Source organism: Microcaecilia unicolor, chromosome 1 (genome assembly GCF_901765095.1).
Source record: "Microcaecilia unicolor chromosome 1, aMicUni1.1, whole genome shotgun sequence".
NCBI classification, from domain to species: Eukaryota; Metazoa; Chordata; class Amphibia; order Gymnophiona; family Siphonopidae; genus Microcaecilia; species Microcaecilia unicolor.
In genome coordinates, this window is record NC_044031.1 from 240,246,790 (window position 1) to 240,269,201 (window position 22,412).

The window sequence follows — 22,412 nt, forward strand, 5'->3', positions numbered from 1 at the left end:
ATGAATATCCATCAAATATATTTGGCCTGAAAACCCAATTTCTCCATCTGAGTCATAGCGCAACTTAAGTTGTATGTGCAAATCCAGTCATGTTCTGGATTTGCACACAACTTAATTAGTTAAGCCAGTCACTGCCGATAATTGCCATTTAATAAGCAATGATTGACACTAATTGGCACTAATTTATGTGCACAACTGTCTAAGTGTATTCTATAATGTGTTGTTCATAAATTCTAAGTTGCATAGTTGAAAACGGGGCATGGCCATGGACGGATTGTGGGTGTTTCCAACATCTATGCATATTCTTATAGAATACACCCAATCCATTCCTAATTATGTGTCAGCATTTACACCAGGTTTTACTTGGCGTAACTGCCCACGACTAAATTTAGTCACGTGGATGGGCATTCAGCATATTCTATAAACCACACAGAAATTTAGGCTTATTTCAGCACCAATTTTTTAGGCGTGATATATAGAATCTAGTCCTCTGTGGGCAAAATGTTTGCTGAAAATATGCATATTTGTAAAAGGATGTCTATATGAGAAGTCCAGAAAGCACCTATTTTAAGTATATCGATCCCTATCTTTTAAAGGGTACATTTAACCATAAATCTTTTCAATTTTGGCAGGGGTGAATAGTGCAGAAAGTGGAATCTCTTTGCTCAAAGCACGAAGGAATGATGATCAGTGGGTCTGGGTGGAAGCCAGCACTCCACTTGTGTACAGAAACGGATGTTCTGAGTGTGTGATTGTCCCACAACAAGTACAGAGGTAAGCATCTGACCACATTTGGTACCACAAAAGCCTCTAGACTCCCAGAATCAATGTACAAAATCAACTAAAGGGTCAGTTCATAAAGCAGCATGGTCATCAGCATGGTTGGATACCTGCACTAAATTTGGTGATCATAACTATGCAAACATTGAACATGACTGTGTATTTACATTATTCATAAAGGAGGACAGTAACCACATTAGCAAATTTCCCCCTATTTCCATCAACTTAGATTATGAACTCCTGGGGACAGGAAAATACCCACTGTACCTAAATTTAACTCACTTTCCATTTCATCATGCTGATCAATCCATAGACTGGTGGGTTGTGTCCATCTACCAGCAGGTGGAGATAGAGAGCAATCCTTTTGCCTCCCTATATGTGGTCATGTGCTGCCGGAAACTCCTCTGTATGTTCTCTATCTCAGCAGGTGGTGGTCACACACAGCAGCAGCTCTGGCTAGGCCTCCAAGCCTAATCCTTAGGTTTTGTTGAGGCCTGGGGTTGAGGGCTCTTTTGAGCAAGTGCAAACCTGGTGGTGCCAGGTCCCTCCTTTTCTCCCCCCCTCCCGCTGGCTCCGTTAAAAAAAAAAAAAAATTTTAAACGTCCTTAAAGGCGTTTATTTCGACGTTTATTTAAACGTTCATTGCAGCTACTCACTGGGACACCAGGTCGTTACAGCTCGGAGCGGCAAGCAGGTAATTTTTACCTTTTTATAGCGGGCAGGGGGTTCCCCGATTCTTCTCCTCGTGGCATATGGCGTCGGAGGGCGAGGGCGCAAAGAGTCGCTCCCCGGATCGCTTGAGCGCTTCTAGAGGGGATGCGGGGGTCTTAAAGCCTGATTCGCCCTTGTTGGGTGACAGTTTCGTGACCGATGAATGTCCCGGTCCTTCCTCCGGCGTGGCGGTTTTTCCCGCCATAAACGCCCATCCCCCGCTCCTCGCCTCCGCCATCTTGGCCGGCCACGCGGCTCGGACGGCTTCTTCTTGGGCCGCCCTTGAGGTGGGAGACGCTATTGCCATGAACGCCCTTGATTTGGGCGACGGCACAAAAGCGGCTAAAGTTAAGCGCCGTTCTTCCCGCGCGGCTCCTTCGCGGAGTGTCGCGCCGGACGCCATCTTGGATGCGCAGCATGTCTCTCCCCCGCTCTTGCGAGCGCCGGTTGAGGGTGCGTCTAGGGCTGTGGCCCAGGCTGCGGAAGTGCATAGTCTGGGGGGTTTCTCCCCCGAGTTTATTTTGCTGCTGCATCAGGCCTTCCTTATGCAAAACGCTGCCCCTGCTCCCTCGTCTGATAAAGAGGTTGAGGCCCCCGGAAGTAAACGCCCTCGGGTGGATTCCCAGGCCTTGGAGGACTTTGTCTCCTCCGATGTAGATGAGGGCAGCGTATCTGAGTTCTCCCAACGGTCCTTTGGGGATTCCTTGGAGGAGACGGATCCCCGCTCGGATGGAGCGGATGACCCCTCTGCAGCGCGGATCTTTCGCTCAGAGGATTTGCCCAACCTGTTATTGCAGGCCATGAGCATTTTGAAGATTTCCTCTCCGGAGGACGTCTCTCCCTCAGCCCCTGTTGGCTCCGCCATTATGCTGGGGACGAAGCGCCCACCTAGAACCTTCCACGTGCATGATGCCATGCACACCTTGATTTCGGCTCAATGGGATGTCCCGGAAGCGAGCCTCAAAGTGGCTAGGGCTATGTCCCGCCTCTATCCTTTGCCTGAAGGTGAACGTGAGGCCTTTCTGTGGCCTACCGTGGATTCTTTAATCACTGCGGTGACTAAGAAAAAGGCGTTGCCGGTGGAAGGTGGCACGGCCCTAAAGGACGCCCAAGACAGAAGATTGGAGGCGGCCTTAAGGTTGTCCTTTGAGGCGGCTGCTTTAAGTTTGCAGGCCTCAGTGTGCGGCTCCTATGTGGCTAGGGCGTGCCTGACTATGGTGCAGCGGGCTTCCCCCTCGGATCCTTCCTTGAGGGCTGATTGGCCGGCCCTGGAATCGGGCTTGGCCTATTTGGCAGACTTGCTGTATGATGTCTTGAGAGCCTTGGCTAAAGGTATGGCTCAGACAATCTCTGCGCGGCGGTGGCTTTGGCTGAAGTATTGGTCTGCTGACCACGCCTCTAAGTCCCGCCTGGCTAAATTGCCTTTTAAAGGCAAGCTGCTCTTTGGGGTCGAGCTGGACAAAATTGTGACCGATCTCGGCACGTCTAAGGGCAAGAGGTTACCAGAGGTCAGGGCTCGGGCCAGTACTCGCCCCGGTACCTCCAGAGGACGGTTTCAGGAAGCCCGTCGGTACTGCCCGGGCAGGTCGGGCTCTTCTGCCCCCTCTTCCTTCAAGAGGAACTTCTCCCCCAAGCAGCATTCCTTTCGCAGAGACCGCCGTCCCGGAGGTGCGCCCTCCGGTCCTCCCCCAGGGTCTCGTACCCAATGACGGGGCCTTGGTCCACGCCCCAGTGCAGATTGGAGGACGGCTGTCCTCGTTTCTGGGCGAGTGGACCAGAGTAACTTCAGACGCTTGGGTGCTGGAAGTCATCAGAGACGGCTACAAGCTAGAGTTCTGCCGACCCTTAAGAGACGGGTTTGTACTCTCTCCCTGCAAGTCTCCGGTCAAAGCTGTGGCAGTGCAGCAGACTTTGGACAATCTGATCCGCTTGGGCGCGGTCGTTCCGGTGCCAGTAAATCAGCTTGGCAAGGGACGTTACTCCATTTACTTTGTGGTACCAAAGAAAGGAGGTTCTGTCCGGCCTATCCTCGACCTCAAAGGGGTCAATCGGGCCTTGAAAGTGCGGCACTTTCGCATGGAGACTCTCCGCTCTGTTATAGCGGCAGTGAAGACGGGAGTTCCTGGCATCCTTGGACATCAAGGAAGCGTACTTGCATATTCCCATCTGGCCTCCTCATCAACGCTTTCTGCGTTTTGCAGTCCTGGGCCGACACTTCCAGTTCAGAGCCCTCCCGTTCGGGTTGGCTACTGCTCCGCGGACCTTCTCCAAAATAATGGTGGTCATCGCGGCCTTCCTGAGAAAGGAAGGAGTCCAAGTCCATCCTTATCTGGACGACTGGTTGATCCGAGCCCCCTCTTATGCAGAGTGCGGCAAAGCTGTGGACCGGGTGATTGCTCTTTTGAGCTCCCTGGGGTGGATCATCAACTGGGAGAAAAGCCAGCTGCGCCCGACTCAGTCCCTGGAGTATCTGGGAGTTCGTTTCGACACCCAAGTGGGCAGAGTGTTCCTGCCGGACAATCGGATTGTCAAACTTCAGGCTCAGGTGGACCAGTTCCTAGTAGCCTCTCCTCTTCGGGCTTGGGACTATGTGCAGCTGTTGGGCTCTATGACGGCCACGATGGAAGTACTGCCCTGGGCCAGGGCTCATATGAGACCACTCAAACTCTCTGCTGCAGCGCTGGACTCCAGTGTCGGAGGATTATGCTGTGCGCCTTCCCTTGGACCCAGCAGTGTGCAAGGCGCTGAGCTGGTGGCTGAAGACAGACAAGTTGTCTGCAGGAATGCCTCTTGTGACCCCGGAGTGGATTGTGGTCACGACGGACGCCTCTTTGTTGGGCTGGGGAGCCCACTGCTTGGGAAGGACAGCGCAGGGGCTCTGGTCTCCTGCAGAGGCAAAGTGGTCTATCAACCTCCTGGAACTCAGAGCCATTCGGTTGGCGCTTTTGGAGTTCCTCCCGGTACTGGTGCTGAAGCCAGTACGGGTCCTGTCGGACAATGCCACGGCTGTGGCCTATGTCAACCGCCAGGGAGGTACCAAGAGCGCCCCTCTAGCCAAGGAGGCTATGAATCTTTGCCAGTGGGCGGAAGCGAACCTGGAACAGCTGTCAGCGGCCCACATTGCCGGAGTCATGAATGTCAAGGCGGACTTTCTCAGTCGCCATACCTAGGATCCCGGAGAGTGGCAGCTATCGGCTCAGGCGTTCTTGGACATCACGAAGCGCTGGGGCCAGCCGAGCCTAGATCTGATGGCGTCATCGGCCAATTGCCAAGTGCCGCGCTTTTTCAGCAGAGGACGGGACCCTCGATCTCTGGGAGTAGATGCTCTCCTCCAACAGTGACCGACACAGGAGCTTCTCTATGTGTTCCCGCCCTGGCCCATGTTGGGCAGGGTGCTAGACCAGGTGGCAAAGCATCCGGGCCGGGTAATCCTGGTGGGTCCGGACTGGCCCAGACGTCCCTGGTATGCGGACTTGTTCAGGCTCTCAGTGGACGAACCTCTGCGACTGCCAGCGGAGCAGGGCCTGTTGCATCAGGGTCCCGTGGTGATGGAGGATCCCTCCCCCTTTGGTCTTACGGCCTGGCTATTGAGCGGCAGCGTCTGAGGAAGAAGGGCTTCTCAGACAAGGTCATCGCCACTATGCTGAGAGCGAGGAAGCGCTCTACTTCTACTGCTTACGCCAGGGTTTGACGTACCTTTGCAGCGTGGTGTGAAGCAGGCTCACTTTCTCCCTTCACTGCTCCAATTTCTTCAGTGTTGGCGTTCCTGCAAGAAGGTCTGGAGAAAGGCCTGTCGCTCAGTTCCCTTAAAGTCCAGGTTGCGGCTCTGGCTTGTTTCAGGGGTCGCCTGAATGGTGCTTCCCTGGCTTCGCAGCCAGATGTGGTGCGTTTTCTCAAGGAAGTTAATCACCTGCGCCCTCCTCTGCACTCAGTGGTGCCTGCGTGGAATCTCAATCTGGTACTAAGAGCCTTGCAGAAGCCGCCTTTTGAACCCTTGTCAAGGGCATCTCTGAAAGACCTGACGTTGAAAGCAGTCTTTTTGGTGGCTATCACTTCAGCCAGAAGAGTTTCCGAGCTCCAGGCGCTCTCATGTCGAGAGCCTTTTCTGCAGTTCACTGAGGCAGGAGTGACTATTCGCACAGTGCCTTCCTTCCTGCCCAAGATTGTTTCTCGCTTCCATGTGAATCAGCAGCTCTGTCTCCCTTCCTTTCGTAGGGAGGACTACCCAGAGGAATACTCTGCTCTCAAATATCTGGATGTGAGACGAGTCATCATCAGATACTTGGAAGTGACCAATGATTTCCGGAAATCGGATCATCTGTTTGTCCTGTTTGCAGGAAGCCATTGCAGCGGCTTATGTGGCCGCAGGGAAGGTGCCGCCTATCCAGCTGAAGGCTCACTCCGCTAGAGCTCAGGCGGCCTCGATGGCAGAGGCCGGGCCCGTCTCCTTGGAAGAGATTTGCAAGGCGGCAACTTGGGCGTCGGCCCATACCTTCTCCAGACATTACCGCTTGACTGTGGCTGCTCGGGCGGAGGCCCAGTTTGGAGCTTCAGTGTTGCGGTCAGGGATTGCTATGTCCCGCCCTGGGTGAGTACTGCTTCGGTACATCCCACCAGTCTATGGATTGATCAGCATGATGAAATGGAAGGTAAAATTATGTATCATACCTGATAATTTTCTTTCCATTAATCATAGCTGATCAATCCATAGCCCCTCCCAGATATCTGTACTGTTTATATTCTGGTTGCATTTCAGGTGCAAGTTTAGTCTTCAGTTCAGGACTTCGTGTTCAAGTTTTTTCAATTGGATTCTTCAAGAGTTGAGACGAGTTTGTGTTACAGTGAGCTGCTGCATTCCTCTCCCCTCCGTTTTACGGGGCTGGATTGAGACCTAAATTCTGCCGGCGTTCCCTCCCGCTTCGTGCGGTTGTAGGGCAGCTTTGTACCCCTCCCGCTTCGGCGGTGTTAGGGTCAGTCAGCTCCTCCCGCGGTTGCGGTTGCAGGATAAGCCAGATCCCCCCGCATCGGCGGGTGTGGTGTCCCTCCCCCGCTCCGCGGGGATGAGCTGGACGGATTCCCCTCCCCCATTTCGGCGGTGGTGAGCTGGGCAGAGTGTCCCTTTGTGGGTGTAATTCTCTAAGTGCTGAGTCCTGCGGATGGAGCTTGGATATCGACATACTGAGGAGTTTCCGGCAGCACATGACCACATATAGGGAGGCAAAAGGATTGCTCTCTATCTCCACCTGCTGGTAGATGGACACAACCCACCAGTCTATGGATTGATCAGCTATGATTAATGGAAAGAAAATTATCAGGTATGATACATAATTTTACCTTAAGCTACCACTGAAAATGCATGAGAGAATTTTTTTTTAAAGGCAAACCATGGAACAGCATTTATTATTATTGGTTGCTTTGAAACTAGATTACTGTAACATTATATACGCTGGTCTCCCTGAGATATCTCTGTAAATTGCAGACAGTACAGAATACTGCCATTTGCATTCTGTCATGTGCCCGACGTTATGATCATGTCATGCCTCTTCTTAAAGAACACCATTGGCTTCCCATAAAGTACCATATTATTCATAAAATTTTGACGATCACTTTTAAAGCCCTACACTTGGGTACTCCCCCTTATTTAGCTAGTCTTATTACTCCATGCACTCTTGCCCATGAGCTTTGTTCTGCATTTGATTGTTATTTGTCTGTCCCTTCTGTTCACTGTTCCCAACTTAGTTCTACATGGCACTTCGGCATTTTTTGTTCAGCTCCTTTTCTCTGGAACTCTTTACCATCGCCAATTACATCAGAGCTTTCTTTTCCTCGTTTCCATAGTCGTCTTAAAGCACATTTGTTCTCTCAGATATTTCTCTAACTGGCTTCTTTTGTAGAGCAGGTTGTTGGTATCTAACTGGGTGTCTCTGTTTCCTTCTCCATGCTATTGTTTCTTTCCCCTGTCCTATTTGATGCTGGTGTTCTTTTCTTATTTCTATGATTTTAATTTTTTGGTTGTGAAAGGCGGTATATCAGGTCCTTTACAGACATAAACATATGCTTCCAACACAAAATTTTGGTCCATGGTGGTGATGGTAAGGGGATACCAGCTTTATTGTACAACATTGGCAATATGCTGCATCAGTTAGCAGGAGGAGGTTTCTGATCTCCCACTTTGTCCTATACATGGTCAAAACATTAAATAGTGTACAGAGGTGCTATTACAGACCTAGATGATAAGCCAGAAGAAGGGGGCAATGGAGAGAGTCCAGAGGGGTAAGAGTTAATGTGGTGGTGATGATGAGAAAAGAAGATCATCAGCGGATCAGGTGGTTGAGAGGTAATTGGTGGATTTCAGAGCATGTATTTACATCGTGGATGGTGGTGGTAATGTGCTATCATCCTGGAGGTCACCACAATCTACCTATCCTGGACTTCCCAGGCCGGGTATTAGGAAAGTTGCAGTTAGCTGCATACTTCCTCAGGCTACATCAATGAACTGCAGGATGTGACGAGCCTCATTGATGGGAGGGGCAGTGCGATAGGGGCCAGAAGAACTATGGGACAGGGCACCCCCCCAGCACTGGAACAAAAGGAATATGGATTTCTGCCTGTAGTATCTGCCTTCCCCTCAGATTGAGCCCTCAGGTGCTTATAGCCACCAGTTCCTGAACACACAAGGCTAATACCTGGGAGTGCCATTACCAAACACAGTAAAAACATTGATATGAAAACAGGTACAGCTGAACATACAACAGGAGAGCCACTTTGGATACCAGAGCAAACTACAACAAGAACAATCTTAGCCACCCTAATGCTAATACAATGGATACTTCTATACTGTGATTACCAAATATTTGGCTCATCAAGGATTCACAACGTATCCAGACCTAGTGAAAAATTAATCAAGTTTTATAAGATCTCAAGCCCTCCAAGGCGACTTTCAACTCATCTTACATGAATAAAGTATTTCTCAAAGGACTTTTTCCTGTGTGATCTGTTCCTTTCATTCCACTGGTTTTACAATCTTGGACACAGCCCCTATTCTGTAGAGAAATATCACAATCACGGAGTTCAGCCCAGATCTGCAGGGGATTATGGCTATACCCAGGATGACTCCCCAAATCTGCAGGCGAGTGTCTAAGGAATTTTTTACCAACTCTTTGTCCCGACTCCACTCTGTTTACTGGCAAAAAAGTACATTGACAGAAAACATTCCCATGCAAGTAAATATTTATTGTAACAAATGGCAAAAAGCAGTTGACATTCTGGATGAGTTCAGTATTATTTCTGCAAAGGATCCACATTGCTTCTGAGTAAACCAAGTAAGTGGGAATCTGGCCTTGCATCAGGTTATTAATGCTATTGTCCAATTCTCTCAATAAATCATAAGTAAGGCTCATACTGATTGCATTAAAGTATACTTTTCAGTTAGCAGATCTTTGATAATAATTTTTGTTAGTTCTGGACTATTTGTTGGGTGTGAAGATTGACAACACTTACCATACCTCTCCCATATTAACAACCCCTCCCACAAACCCACAATCCCTAGCCAACCATTTTCACAGCAAGATTGCAACACTATGAAGCCATTTTAACACTGCGGGCAATTACCCCATTATACAATCTGCTTACACCAGTCTCCCATGTAGCACTCTTAACAAATTTATTCCTCCGGCACAGGCTAGTTTACATAAGATTATAAGAGCTTCTCACACCACCACTGCCCCTATTGACCCCCTTCCTTCACTATACATTAAAAAGTTCTTAACCACATTCCTTCCATTTATCCATACTGTGATCAATACCAGCCTTACAGAAGGCTTGGTCCCATCTGCATGGAAAACAGTTACCGTATACCCTAAACTCAAAGATCCATCCAAACTTACTTCCGAGATGAACAATGCAGGCCTATAGTCAATCTACCTTTTGTTGCAAATATTACTGAAATTATAGTTCACCAACAACTAACTGACTTCATCAACACAACATATGTTCCTCATCCAAACCAGACTGGATTTTGTCAGCATCACAGCATGGAAACAGCTCTTTGTGGTATCATCACCTTTATCCATTATCATCTCGAGCACTCTAAAAGCGTTTTTCTTCTGCCCCTTGACCTTTCTATGGCTTTTGATCTCCTTGATCACTCTATTCTACTCCAATGTCTTCATAGCATCGGTCTTGTCGACACTGCCCCCTTCTCTGGAATTCGCTGCCCATACGTCTTTGCCTTCAAACCTCATTGACTCAATTTTAAATGATTTGAAAATGTTCTTTTTTCAAGATGCTTTCACCTAAACTACTCTCTTCATATCCAAGAGAGACACAGATCATACCTTTTGTACATTCTCTCCCCCCACCCCCACACACACTTTTCTATCTACAATTGTAATTCTGCCCCCCTTTCCTCACAGTGTTGTTATATGTCTTCCCTTTCACACTTCCCTCCCTAATGATTTTAGATTGTAAACTTGGGAAGCTTGGATTTTACTTGGGCAATTTTAATTGACATTGCTATGAACAGATCTGGGGTTTGATATCTTTCATATCAGTTTGTAACTCTTTGTACTTTATTCACAGATATAGCATTAGCAATGGATATGGAGACACAAACAGTAAATTCTATAAATCTTGTAGGTCTAGAGGGGTAGATATTCAATGGGGTTTTTGCAGGTAGGAGAGGCTCCTTCCCACTTCTACCTTGCTCAGCAGACTGTCCCCAGATATTCAGTAGCACTTAACTGCCCAGTGCCACTGAGTATCCCCTTTGATTGTCACAGCACTATGCAATTACTGCTGCAGTGGTCTGTGGGTGGAGTCTGGGAGGAGCCAGTAGTTATACAGGCACTGACCATATTCAGTGCTGATGCTCGCATAGAAGATAAGACTGAATTTTGTGCGGTCCTATCTTTGCCCACTCAGCTACGCAGGTGTTGACACTGAATATCAGCCAGCACTTAATTAAACATTCATCAACTCTAAGATGTGACATAGGAATTCAATCAGTACAGGTTAATGCACCATACTTATAAACTCCAAAATATTTCTTCATTGCTCCCATCAGGTGGTGGTAGGAAGTTGTTTTGTCCAGGAAACACTCAATCAGCACATAACAGTTAGACACTGACAGCCAATATCTAGCCTACGGTGGTCAGTGTTTTTTTTAAAGACTGACTGCTATGGGCAGAATTAGCCCCAGATATTCAATGCTGGACTGTGTCCAGACACCAGCATTGAATATCCAGGGCTAAATAAAGTTATGTTGGCCAGCAGATCTTATGTGGGTCCCAGACGATACTCGGGCGGAGTTTTAGGCATCTTTAAAAAGAAAAGTTTTGAGGCCCACCTTAAACTGTGTAAATGATTCTTCTAAGGGAAGGGTGAGGGGGGGGGGGTGTTCCAGAGAGTAGGAATCACACATGCTGAAGATTCTGGATCAAATTACGACATAATAGATTGTGTGAAAGGAGGGGATTAAAAGACAATTGTTTTGGGAGTAACAGAGGGTTCTGGGAAGGCAGTGGGGGTATCAGAAGAGGTGAGAGGTATAGAGGGGCATAATCGAAAAGCGCCGGCCAAATCGATGGCCGGCTAGCTCACAGGCCGGCGATGAGACCGACCGTATTTTCAAAATGAGATGGCCAGCCATCTTGTGTTTTGATAATACGGTCGATGCCGCCCAAATGAGGGGCCAGCCAAATTACAGGAAAATGGTCGCCTTTACGCATTCCATTATCGCAGGTGAAGCCGCCTAATTTAGGGGAGCCCAAAGAATAAGACAAAAATAGCAGGTGTGTGAGAAAGGCGTTAGTGTACTTCTGAATAATGCTGATATTTTCCCCGTACCTGCATTTCCACACCTACATGCACTGCACTCTACTTGCGGAATATGTAGGCATGGGAAATATAATTGTATTGTGTACATATGAAGTTCGCACCCTTGATAATGATCCATATTAGAGAAACTGCCATATAAGGGAAACTGCACACGTAGGTCCGAGACGCAAAACGTAGGCCCCGCACGCATGGTGAGTCAATAGAGCGGCCATGCGTAATGGCCGGCCAAGCCGGAGACATTACACATAGCAAAACGTGCACATGCTCAGCTATCCATATATGGGATACACACCCTTATATGGAGGTATTCACGTAAGGCCGGCCATGCGTGATGGCTGGCCATATAAGGCAATGGACGCCACATAATGGTTATACCGAAACATGAGTGTCAGGAGAGAGCCAAATTTTTTGGTGGGGGAAAACCTGCTCTAGGTAACCCTGTGCCTAAGGTACAGGCGTCATATCTTCCCCAGGCACCACCACCTGCCCCCCAGGAATCGTTGTATACAAGCCTGGACTGACATCAGAGACCAGCTACAGAGGTAGGTGTTCTCCCCCCCCCCCCCTCCCCTCCTGCAACTACACATCTAAGAGCTCCCTCAGCAGTGTAACCACAAACTGTAGTCTTCATTCAAGGGTAATCACTGATATGTATACATGCCCATTCATTAATAGAATCCAGGTAGTAGAAAGATACAACATTCCCACATCCCTACAATAATGCACACAAAAATTTCGCAGTCCTCACGTCCACCTGTATGACATCATCTGTACCAATGGTATGTTCCCCCCCCCCCCCCCCCCCGAACTGTTCAGAATGTCTTCTATTTGATGTCCAAATGATTATTTGTGTGCTGAAGGCAAGAAGGGCCATCCCCTGACGCCTGGTTTACAAACTTATATCTTGCAGAAGATTTGGCATCAGGAGGGACTTGGAGTCCCTCCGCTGCAGGTACCGTCGCATCCGCCTGGAAAGGCCCAACATGATCCAGGCCATGAGACGGCGGATCACACATCAATGTAAGTATTATAAACAGGCCATCTGTACTCATTTGTAAATGACTTCATAATGCATATGTCCGGTACAATAGGCTAATAGGCAACTAGTAAGTCAAAACACCTCTGTCCCAGATCAAGGCCTGAGGTTGCCGCTACCCTCCCGTGAGTGTGGCTGCAACTTCCAACTCATCTCTTCTGAGATGAATGAGATGACGTGCCTTGCTTCTGTATCCCCCTTTCTGGGGTGGGGTGGATACTCATTCATGGTAGTGCTGGCTCTGGTCCTACTCTTACTGGATATCATTGCCTCATATAAAAGTGATGAGCTCCCCCCCCCCCCCCCCCCAAACAACAGAAAACCCCAAAATGGTCAGCCAGGCAGAGTCACAAATCTTTATGCAAACATGCTGCTAAGCAATGACTGTGGTCTGCCTGTGTACTCTGGGTCAAACAAGCATCCAGGGGTTCCCTGTCATCTCATCTCATGCATCTCACAGCCCATCCCCTGCCTCAGGCCAGCCAGCTCCTGCACTTATGTAAGCTATGTTGGATGTGCTGATCTCTAACACAATCTTGTTACATACACAGGGCGCCAGCGGCGGCAGGAGGAGGAGGGCCACCAGGAAGAGGTGCCGGAGGAAGAGGGGCCGGCGGAGGAGGAGGAGGAAGAGGAGGAGGGCCAGCAAGAGATGCCCTCCCCTGAAATGCCCGCCCTTAAAGGGGAAGATGAGGGGCCCACACCCCCTGCTGTCTCCACCCCACCCCTATCCCCCCCCCCATCCCCAACCCCCCCCCATCCCCTGCCCCAGCACTGCGCCTCCTGCAGCAACTGGTTGAGGGCCAACAGCAGTTGCTGAATACCCAAAACCAGTTGCTGCAGGAGGTGTCAGCAATGAGGCAGGAGATGGGGGCAATGTGGCAGGCTAATCAGCGCCACCAAAGGGCAGGGAGGCTGCTCCTGGTGGTGCTCATTAGCCTGGTGCGTACGGCCCTTCAGGGAGGACGACGTGGGCACTCATGAATGATATTTGGGGGGGAGGGGGAAATGCAAATTGTTATTTTGGGGGTTCAGATAATATACGTTATTTATATTTCATATAACAGTGTCTGTGTCTGTTTGTGCACTACATCTTATCTTATCAAATGCTGGGGTTTATGTGAGAGGAGGCAGCAATATCGATTGCATGACAGGTGAACTGTGACAGAGAAACTTATGGGATATATGTGTGATATGTGGCCATACAGAAGGCCACCTGTTCCTTCCAAACTGCATGGCTGTATGGTAAGGGGGGGAGACTGGGTGGGCGTTTGTGCTGTTCAACAGCTATGCCCATCCAGACTCACCCCCCCCCCCTTTACCATAGAGCTGCAGAGCACACAGTTGTGTACATAAGTTTCTTGTGTAGCACTAGTGAGCTGCCAACTACAAACTTGGAGCTAACCATAGGTAGCGCCTAGATGAGCTTTGCTGTTTGATCAACAAACACCCTCACCCACAACCAAACCTCATTGGTGGGGTCCACCAAGATGTTGCAGGCAGCTGTGCCATCGTTTGACATTGAGCAATGCTGTAGTAATGCAACCAATGTTCAAAGCATTAGATGGATGTTTGATTCTTCACTATTACAAAACAATACCACAGGTACAGAAGGGCCTAAATGTATATTGTTTTTGTGAATTGGAGTTAGCTCACAGCTTATTCAGTAGTAGCTCAAGGTGACTTACATTCATGGTCCCAGGAGGGCTGAAACTTTGCACCTGAGGCAATGGAGGGTTAAGTGACTTGACTAACCTCACAAGGAGGAGCAGAGGGATTTGAACTGGCAACCTCTGCATTACAAGATTGGTGCTCTAACCACTACTCCACTGCAGCCACCTGCACATAATTTGGAGTAGCATGTGTAACCACAAACCCTTCCTGTCAGCATGCCTTAAGGGCTCAATAGCCACCTTGAAAATAGTTTGCAGCCTGGAATGTAGAAATGGTGTGGTTCTATAATTATGGAGGATTGTAGGACTGTGTTAAATAATGTGGAAAACACATTCAGTGCATATGAATTTTTCAGTTTATTTCAAGCATTTATAGCCCACATGTTCCCATTGGATGCAGGTTCAATGTGGCTTACAAGAGCTACAGCAAGAATACTGTATTACTGACATACTACAACAGCGCAAGCAGTACATTAGGTTTGCAACAATATACAGCAGTGGCATAGTAAAGGACATATATGGTAACTGATGTGTTATATATTGTTATCTATGCTCCCCCCACCCCCCACCAACCCTGAGAATGGGTGAGCACGTCATAACAACATAAATGACTGCATTTCAGTCTTACATTAATGGGCAGCTTATTCCAGGATTCTAAAACAAAAGTCCTAAATGCTTTGGATCTCCATAGGGATCGGTTGAGAACATATGGTAAAAGTTTTACTTTTTAAACAGTAATGGAATATGTGTTAAATTGTAATTCCGTTTTGCAGAATGATTCTTGAGAGGTTAAATATTGCAGTTTGTATTATAAGATAGTTTCACGATAAGATGTAGGACCACTTATAAAAGATGTCTTTTCATAGGTTAAGCCTTTGAGATGAGTAAAGTGAGCATATTCTTAGTATTTAACTGTGTTGTGTTTTGTTCTGTTAGTGACAGAGGGGAGGAGGAACATCTGAAGAAGCAGAGCAGCATCCTAGGTCTGAAGGAAGCCCCATTGTACAACTGCACCCATGAACCTAGAGGACAACCAAAGCACCTTAATTGGGCAGTGACAAAACATGAGAAGGAAGACATCAAATTGAAATTGCAACCAAATAAAAGTGACAGCTGTTCAGTGCAGGATGAACCACTTAATTTTTGTAAACCAATTTCAGGTGCCCAGACTCATTGCAGCATGAACAGCTGGGCACTGCGAAATGCCTCCAGTGTTCGACCAGTGAGTCATCATCCCAGCACCTTTCCAGTTAGAGCAGTCCATCCCTTCTGTGGTGGAAACCAAAGCATCCCCAGCTGTTGTCCCCAACATGGTGGCACAGACCACTTCCAGACTTACTCAAGCATGCAACACCTTGCGATGGAGAGCTGTGCTATGGACAACATTAAAACAGAAAGTGCATCGGTAACCCCTAAAACTTTGTATGACCTGATGATGCCCCAGGACATCCCCATCAAAATGGAATATGATTCTGATTCTGAAAATGGAGCAGAGTACTATTCAGGGTCACAAGGCCAGACCTGGCCAGGGGAGAACAGCATGCTGAAGAAGCAGCTGCTTGGCTTCCCTGATGGACTGCACCTCAAGACAGAGACTGACTTCAGTGACCTAGCATCCCCTTGTCAAAAGCTAAAGCAAAGTCCTTGCTTACCACATAAAGGCCATTGCATGACATCCTCCACTCACACCAACTCTGTCAGCATGGGTAGACCTTTTAAAGCTGCATGCAGTAAAGATATGGGCCAATTTTATCCTTCAAAGTATACATACCTGGAAAGCAACCAGCTATTTGGGCTTGGCTCCATAGATGATAAGGGTCTGAATGAGCAGACATGCAAGCTGCAGTGTGACTTCAGAGTCCAAAGCCTTGCCCAAGCCATCAAACAAGAGCCTTTGGATTCTCCACCCTGGCCTGACAGTGGCCACAACTTCATCTTCAAGAAACCCACACTGCCCAGCTCTGTGCTGCATAAAACAACGGAGTTCACTTTCTTCCAGTAGCTTTTTTCTGAAAACCAAAATTGCACTATTTCAATTGGGATCATGCTTATGTATACTATAATTGCTGCAGTTTTTAAATGGCTTTTAATAAGTGTGCTCTTAAAATATGAAAGAATTTACAACTTAAGGGCCTTCCAGTTGCAAGTGCTGTAAATAAGTTTTTTCTTTGGTTTGAGTTCACTGTAATTTTCATTGTTTTTCCCTAATACATATGCACTTCCAGTAGCAATGCATGTTGAAAACCAATAATGAGATGTAAAGTAGAACAGAGTGTTTTTAATAAGACTGTATATTTCAAGGCTTTAGATAAATGAATACAGTAGGGTACTGTGGCTAGAAAGTTGCACTGTGTTACTTTTGGCATTTGCATGCATTAAACACCCCCCCCCCCCCCCGATACTCAAAACCATTTAACCAGCGAGGAACGGAATCCGGCCAGTTAAATGGTACTTAGCTGGCTATTCAGTGGGAGATAGCTGGCTGTCTCCCACTGAATTTTCCCAGTTAGCGACTATCCGCTGATTTTCAGTGTGAGTTTGGCGGCCATATTTGACCACATGAAACCCTGGAATATCTTTGGCTGGTTTAAACATAACCAGCCAGCGCTGAATATCAGCTTGGCCGGTTATGTTTAAACCGGCCAAAAATAGACTGGATATTCAGTGCTAGTCACTGAAAACACCCGACTTTGAATATTCGGGCTCAGAGCTGACCGCAAGAGGCAGCCCAGTTACCTTCAATGGTCTGAATATCAGCCCCATGGTATTTATTTTTTTGTAAGTTTTTGAGGGGTGTGTTCGGGCAGAGAATGGGCAGAGAGTGAGCATGGAAGATGTAACCAGTTAACGTGTGCACATTAACGCACATTAATCCCCGGATTCTATATATGGTGCCTAAAAATCCACGTGAAAACTGAAGCATATTCTATAACAATGTGCATAACTTAATTGGTTAACTAGCTAATCAGCGCTGTTAATTGGATGGTAACAAGTAATTATCAGCACTAATTGGCATTGAGATTTACGCACACAACTCGCTGTTTTCTATAACATGTTGCACCTAAATTCTACATCACATAGTTGAAAAGGGGATGTGGCCAGGGGCATTTCTAAAATCTATGCATACTGTTATATAAATACACCTGATCTGTGCCTAATTTAGGTGTCGGGATTTACACCAAGGAAAATGTGGCCTAAATGGACACGACCATTTGGTTGTATGTCAAGCCGCTAGGTGTACTTTAGAGAATACGCCTTGGTGTAATTTTTTTTCCACTTGGATTTTTCAGGCGCCATATACAGAACCTAGTCCTAACTGATTACTGCAGGGCGTGCAAGAAGTGGTCATATCTCATGGGAAAGACCCACTTAAAGGCACTTTAAGCCTATTTCTTAGTGCAGCTTAGTAAAAGAGCCCCTTTATTTTCTAGATGTCTTTGTGCTCCAGTTATAAATAAGGTATGTTTTTTCTAACTTTCCCAATCAGCAAATTAACGGTCAGTGTACTAAGCTACCAATAGCTTCACGAATGAGAGAATGCACTAAAAAATGTAATGTTAAGCATATAACCTCATTTCCAAAGTTTTACACATTGGAGTCCTTTTACTAATGTATGCTAATGATTAGCGTGTGCTAAATGTCATCCAGCGCATAGGAATAAAGGACTAGATTCTATATTTATATGGCACCTGAAAAATTGGTGCCAAAAATATTTCCACCTAGGTGTATTCTGTAAAACGTGCCCAGATTAAGGCACGGTTTATAGAACATGCCTAGTAGCCATGCCTGCACCTAACTCTAGGTGCTTCCATTTATGCCAAGTAAAACTTGGTATAAGTACTGGCGCCTAAGTTAGGCACACAGCAGGTATATTCTATAACCCTGCATGTAGATTTTTGGAACGCCCACAGCGCGTCCATTCCACGCCCACAGCCACACCCCCTTTTTGGCAGCATGCATTAGAATTACAGAATACGTCTAGCAAGTTGTGCGAGTAAATTCTAACTAATGCCAATTAATGTCAATAATTGCTTAAGTGGCAATTATCAGCTCTGATTGGCTTGTTAAGTAATTAAATTGCACGTGCAAATCCAGAATACGGCCAGATTTGCCCGCGCAATTTCAATCGCGCTGTATAGAATCCGGGGGATAATGGACAGCATGGCATTTAGTGCACACTAAGTGCCTTAGTAAAAGGACCCCAATATTTGCCATTTTTGCACACATATGGGTTTTACCTCAATATAAATGCTACAAAGATTATTTGAATAATATTTAAATGTGCAAGCACTGCAGGAAAAATTTCTTATGATTCCAGCTTATTTTTGCACTCACAAGCTAGTGCTTCTGCTCTTAAAAGAAATATACCCCAAAGGCTGTATGTTGCAGCCAGTGTAAACCTATCGTTAAGAACAAATTACCTGGCAACTTCTTATAGGCCCCATTGACACTCTGGTAACTAGAACCTCACTCTTGCATGGAATGAGGCTGACCACTTAAGATTTTTTCTGGAGGTACCTCTCCTCCTTGCTGGAATCACTTACGGTTGCAAATGTATGAATATGGCCATTGATATATGTTACTATTGTCATTTAGGGGCTTTTTTACTAAGCCACGTAAGCGTCTACACACACCCAACACGCGTCAAAATGCAGTTACTGCCCGACTACCGCGTGACTCTTGTGGTAACTTCATTTTTGGCGCACGTCCGATACATGAATATGAAAAATATTTTTTATTTTCGGACAAATGTAATGGACACACGCCAAGTGGCATTTGGCGCGCGTAGATCATTACTGCCCAGTTACTGTGTGAGTCTTTACCGCTAAGTTAATGGTTGCCGGTAAGGTCTCAGACCCAACATAGACACGCGGCAATTTTCATTTTGCCTAACGTCCATTTTTGTGAAAAATTTTAAAAAGGCCTTTTTTACAGGCGCGCTAAAAAATGGATCGGCGCGTGCTCCAAACCCGTGCCTACACTACCACAAGCCATTTTTCAGCACACCTTTGTAAAAGGACCCCTTATTTACCAAATTACATAATAGTCACCAAAATATTAAAGGCCCAATATTCAGAAAATGCTAAGCTCCTAAATTAGCCTCCTAAACTATAACTTTTCAGCTGAAAATTCATTCTAATTTTGGAGTTTAAAAGTTATGCTCATAAATTTAGGCCTGCCATTCATTTGCCTATATTTATGAGCATAGTGCTCAAAATCAGTGCTAACCTCCTAACTTATTTTCCCCGCCCTAAATCTGTCCCTGTTACTACTCACTTTTTATGCTCCTAAATTTAAGAATTTAGTGAAATTTTGAGTAAAAACTTATGCACTCAGCCCTAGTAAATATTTGAAGAGACCAGTTTGTGAGCATAACTCTCAAAGGGGTCCTCTCATTAAGTTGCAGTAAGTACAAGTGCATACTTATAGCAGCTTGAAAGGGCTTACCGTGAGACATGCTGAGGTGTACCACGGTAACTTTGCACTCTGCGTGTGTACACCATGTGCTAAAATAATTCTTTATTTTTTTCACAGAGGGGCATGTCTGCTGGTGGAGAGTGGGCATTTCTACGCTAATCAGATAGTGTGTCAACATTCCTGATTAGCATGTGATTAGCGCATGAGCCCTTATCACCTACAAAATAGCTGGCAGTAAGGATTTATGCATTAATCTTTTTTAATGGTCATGCACTAATGGCAAATTAGCGTGTGACCATTAGTGCTAGAAATTGAAAATCGTCCATTTTCCAGCTACAGGAAGAAATTACCTTAGTGTGCGTGAAAGGCCCATGTAAGAGCATGCTAAGGCAACTTTTTCCCATACCTTTGTATGAGAACCCCAGAGTTACAAGCATAAATCATTTGAATATTGGACCCTAAGTAAATAGAACGAGTATCTTCTGCCTGAAGATTATCTCAAACTCCATGCCCCTTAGATTTTCCTGAAATAAGAAAGCATTATACGAGTGGAGGAGTGGCCTAGTGGTTAGAGCGGTGGACTTTGGTCTTGGGGAACTAGGTTCAATTCCCACTGCAGGCACAGGCAGCTCCTTGTGACTCTGGGCAAGTCATTAAACCCTCCATTGCCCCAGGTACAAATAAGTACCTGTATATAATATGTAAGCCGCAATGAACCTGCTATGAGTGGGAAAGCGGGGGGGGGGGGGGGTACAAATGTAAGAAAAAAAAAAAGACCACATGCTGCTGTTAAAGCAAAATTATTTTGGTAGAACAGTAGGGTTGAAAATCCAGATGTTAAAAAAAACTAGAACTGAAGTCCTGATAAACACTGTTTTGCTGAATAACAGGAAAATAATAAATAATGTGCCTTTGCAGTGCCCCATTTGAAGTAATGCTGCAGTCAGTTGTACTCATAGTACAGTAACTACACTTCTCTGTAAGTAAAACAGAGCTTCATCTGGAGTTGAATGAACATTTCTGAGCAAGAGGAAAATCATGATGAACTTTCAGAACATAATACCAATCCAGAGGCTTAAGCATATATATATATATATATATATATATATATATATATATATATATATGCCTAAGCCTATATATATATTAAGCCGCAATAAATAAACACACACACACACACACACACATATTATATAATATGTGTGTGTGTGTTTATTTATTGCGGCTTAATATACCACCGTTCAAATTCAAAGCAGTTTACAAGATAAAAAATTCCAGTATCATCAAATCTAGAAAAAGAACTACAAAATTATGGCGATAAGAGAACAGACTTCATAACTGCCATTGCTGATCAAAAGGCATGACACATTGGACTGTAGTCTACACCATGACATCAACCCCCTGACAAGGCCTTAGAAAAAGGTAGGTCTTCAGAGAGGCCCTAAACCTAATATAGGATTGTTCAGAACATACGCTTCCTGGAAGGGAATTCCATAAGTGGGGGATAATATGGAAAAATGTAGAATAACGTGTTGCTTCTAGATGTAAACAGTGGACTGGGGGGATAGTTAGATGGTGTTGGAATGACGAATAGAGGGTTCATGATGGCCTATAAGAAAGGATGATGGAAGCATGGTAGGAAGGGTAGCCAAAATGAAGGACTTTACTTTATTGGTCAAAGTTAAGATTGTATATTTTACTCAGGATGTAACTTATAACCAATGATAATGGGCAACATCTTGTGCAACTGCCATAGAATGCGGGCACATGTCCGAAGGGGCATGATCAAAGGGGCAAGTCCCACCCCTTTGGAACAGCTGAGGAGTGTGAATCCCTGCTCCTCACTTTCCATGGGGAAGTGTACGGTTGAAAGGAGCAAGACTGTACAGACAAGTGATATGAAGGGACCTATGGATCAACATGTGAAATTAATTTCAGGCCCAGTGTCATCGGGTACAGTGAGTATTGTTCCTTTCTTAAACATATCGCTTTCATCGAGAGATTGAACCCCGCCTATTCAACCTACTTTATTACAGGAGATGACGAGTTCATCCCCTTTGGGGTCTGAACATACTCTTGTAGATATTACTCCAATGGAGGTGTTCTTTCAATTCTGACTCTAAAGTACAGATCTCTTCAAGGACCATGGTTAAATTACCTACTCCTGTTCTGTGCTCTTCAATAGAAACTGACATTGTTTTTTCTCAGACAATTTCTGGTGAAATTACTTTAAGGATCTTTGGTCAGTTGTAACTAGAATTGATAATTCCTCTGCAGATTAATTTGAAACTTTTAAGCAGATTTACAGAAGAATCGTCAGCTAAAATTGCAGAGCATGATGATAGAGTTTCTAAAATGGAACAGCATCTGGAAGTTTGATTTACACTAGGTTCCATTCATTCAGTCCACTATCATTGTGGTTAATAAAGATAGCTTGATAATCTATTCATAATTGGAAACTATGGAAAATGTGGTGAAGGCTCGCAATTTGCGGCTATTGAATTTTCCTATCACTCATTATTTAACTCCAGTCAAACTATTTAAAATGTATGTTAAAGATGTTTTACATACTCAACCAGAGCTTGTAGTATATCAACTCGTTCATAAACAGATCATATATTGAGATATCTACAAATATCGATGTCTTAATTATTATTATAGGAGGAAAAGCCTCAAACGAACGCTGGGAAACTCCATTGTCAATCCTTACAATTACCTTAGGGAGGCCCACGCATTCATCACTGGCAAAAAAACCTCCTGTCTTTATTGTTTTTGAAAGTTCACACACACTTTTCAAAACAGCTCTTAAATTAGAAAGTGAAAAGAAACGTATCTTTACAACTGCCCGGTCTTCTGCTCATTCTCTGACCACTAACCTCGGCCCAACTTTGGCCAAGGTTTCAACTCCTGCATCAGGGTCCGTGGTATCCACCGGCTGGAATTTTAAGAGCTAGATC

At 45.8% G+C, this 22,412-nt stretch overlaps 1 protein-coding gene across 1 annotated transcript in view; it reads left to right on the top strand.

Annotated features, from left to right (window-relative positions):
- AHRR (aryl-hydrocarbon receptor repressor) overlaps window positions 1–16,135 on the top strand; it is a 392,606-nt gene extending 376,471 nt beyond the window's left edge. Inside the window, exons 10-11 of the mRNA XM_030190015.1 lie at window positions 633–774; window positions 14,974–16,135. Of these exons, the coding sequence (XP_030045875.1) occupies window positions 633–774; window positions 14,974–16,039 (1,208 nt within the window). The 3' untranslated portion in view covers window positions 16,040–16,135. The remainder of the gene's footprint in view (window positions 1–632; window positions 775–14,973) is intronic.
- Window positions 16,136–22,412: the final 6,277 nt, after the last annotated feature.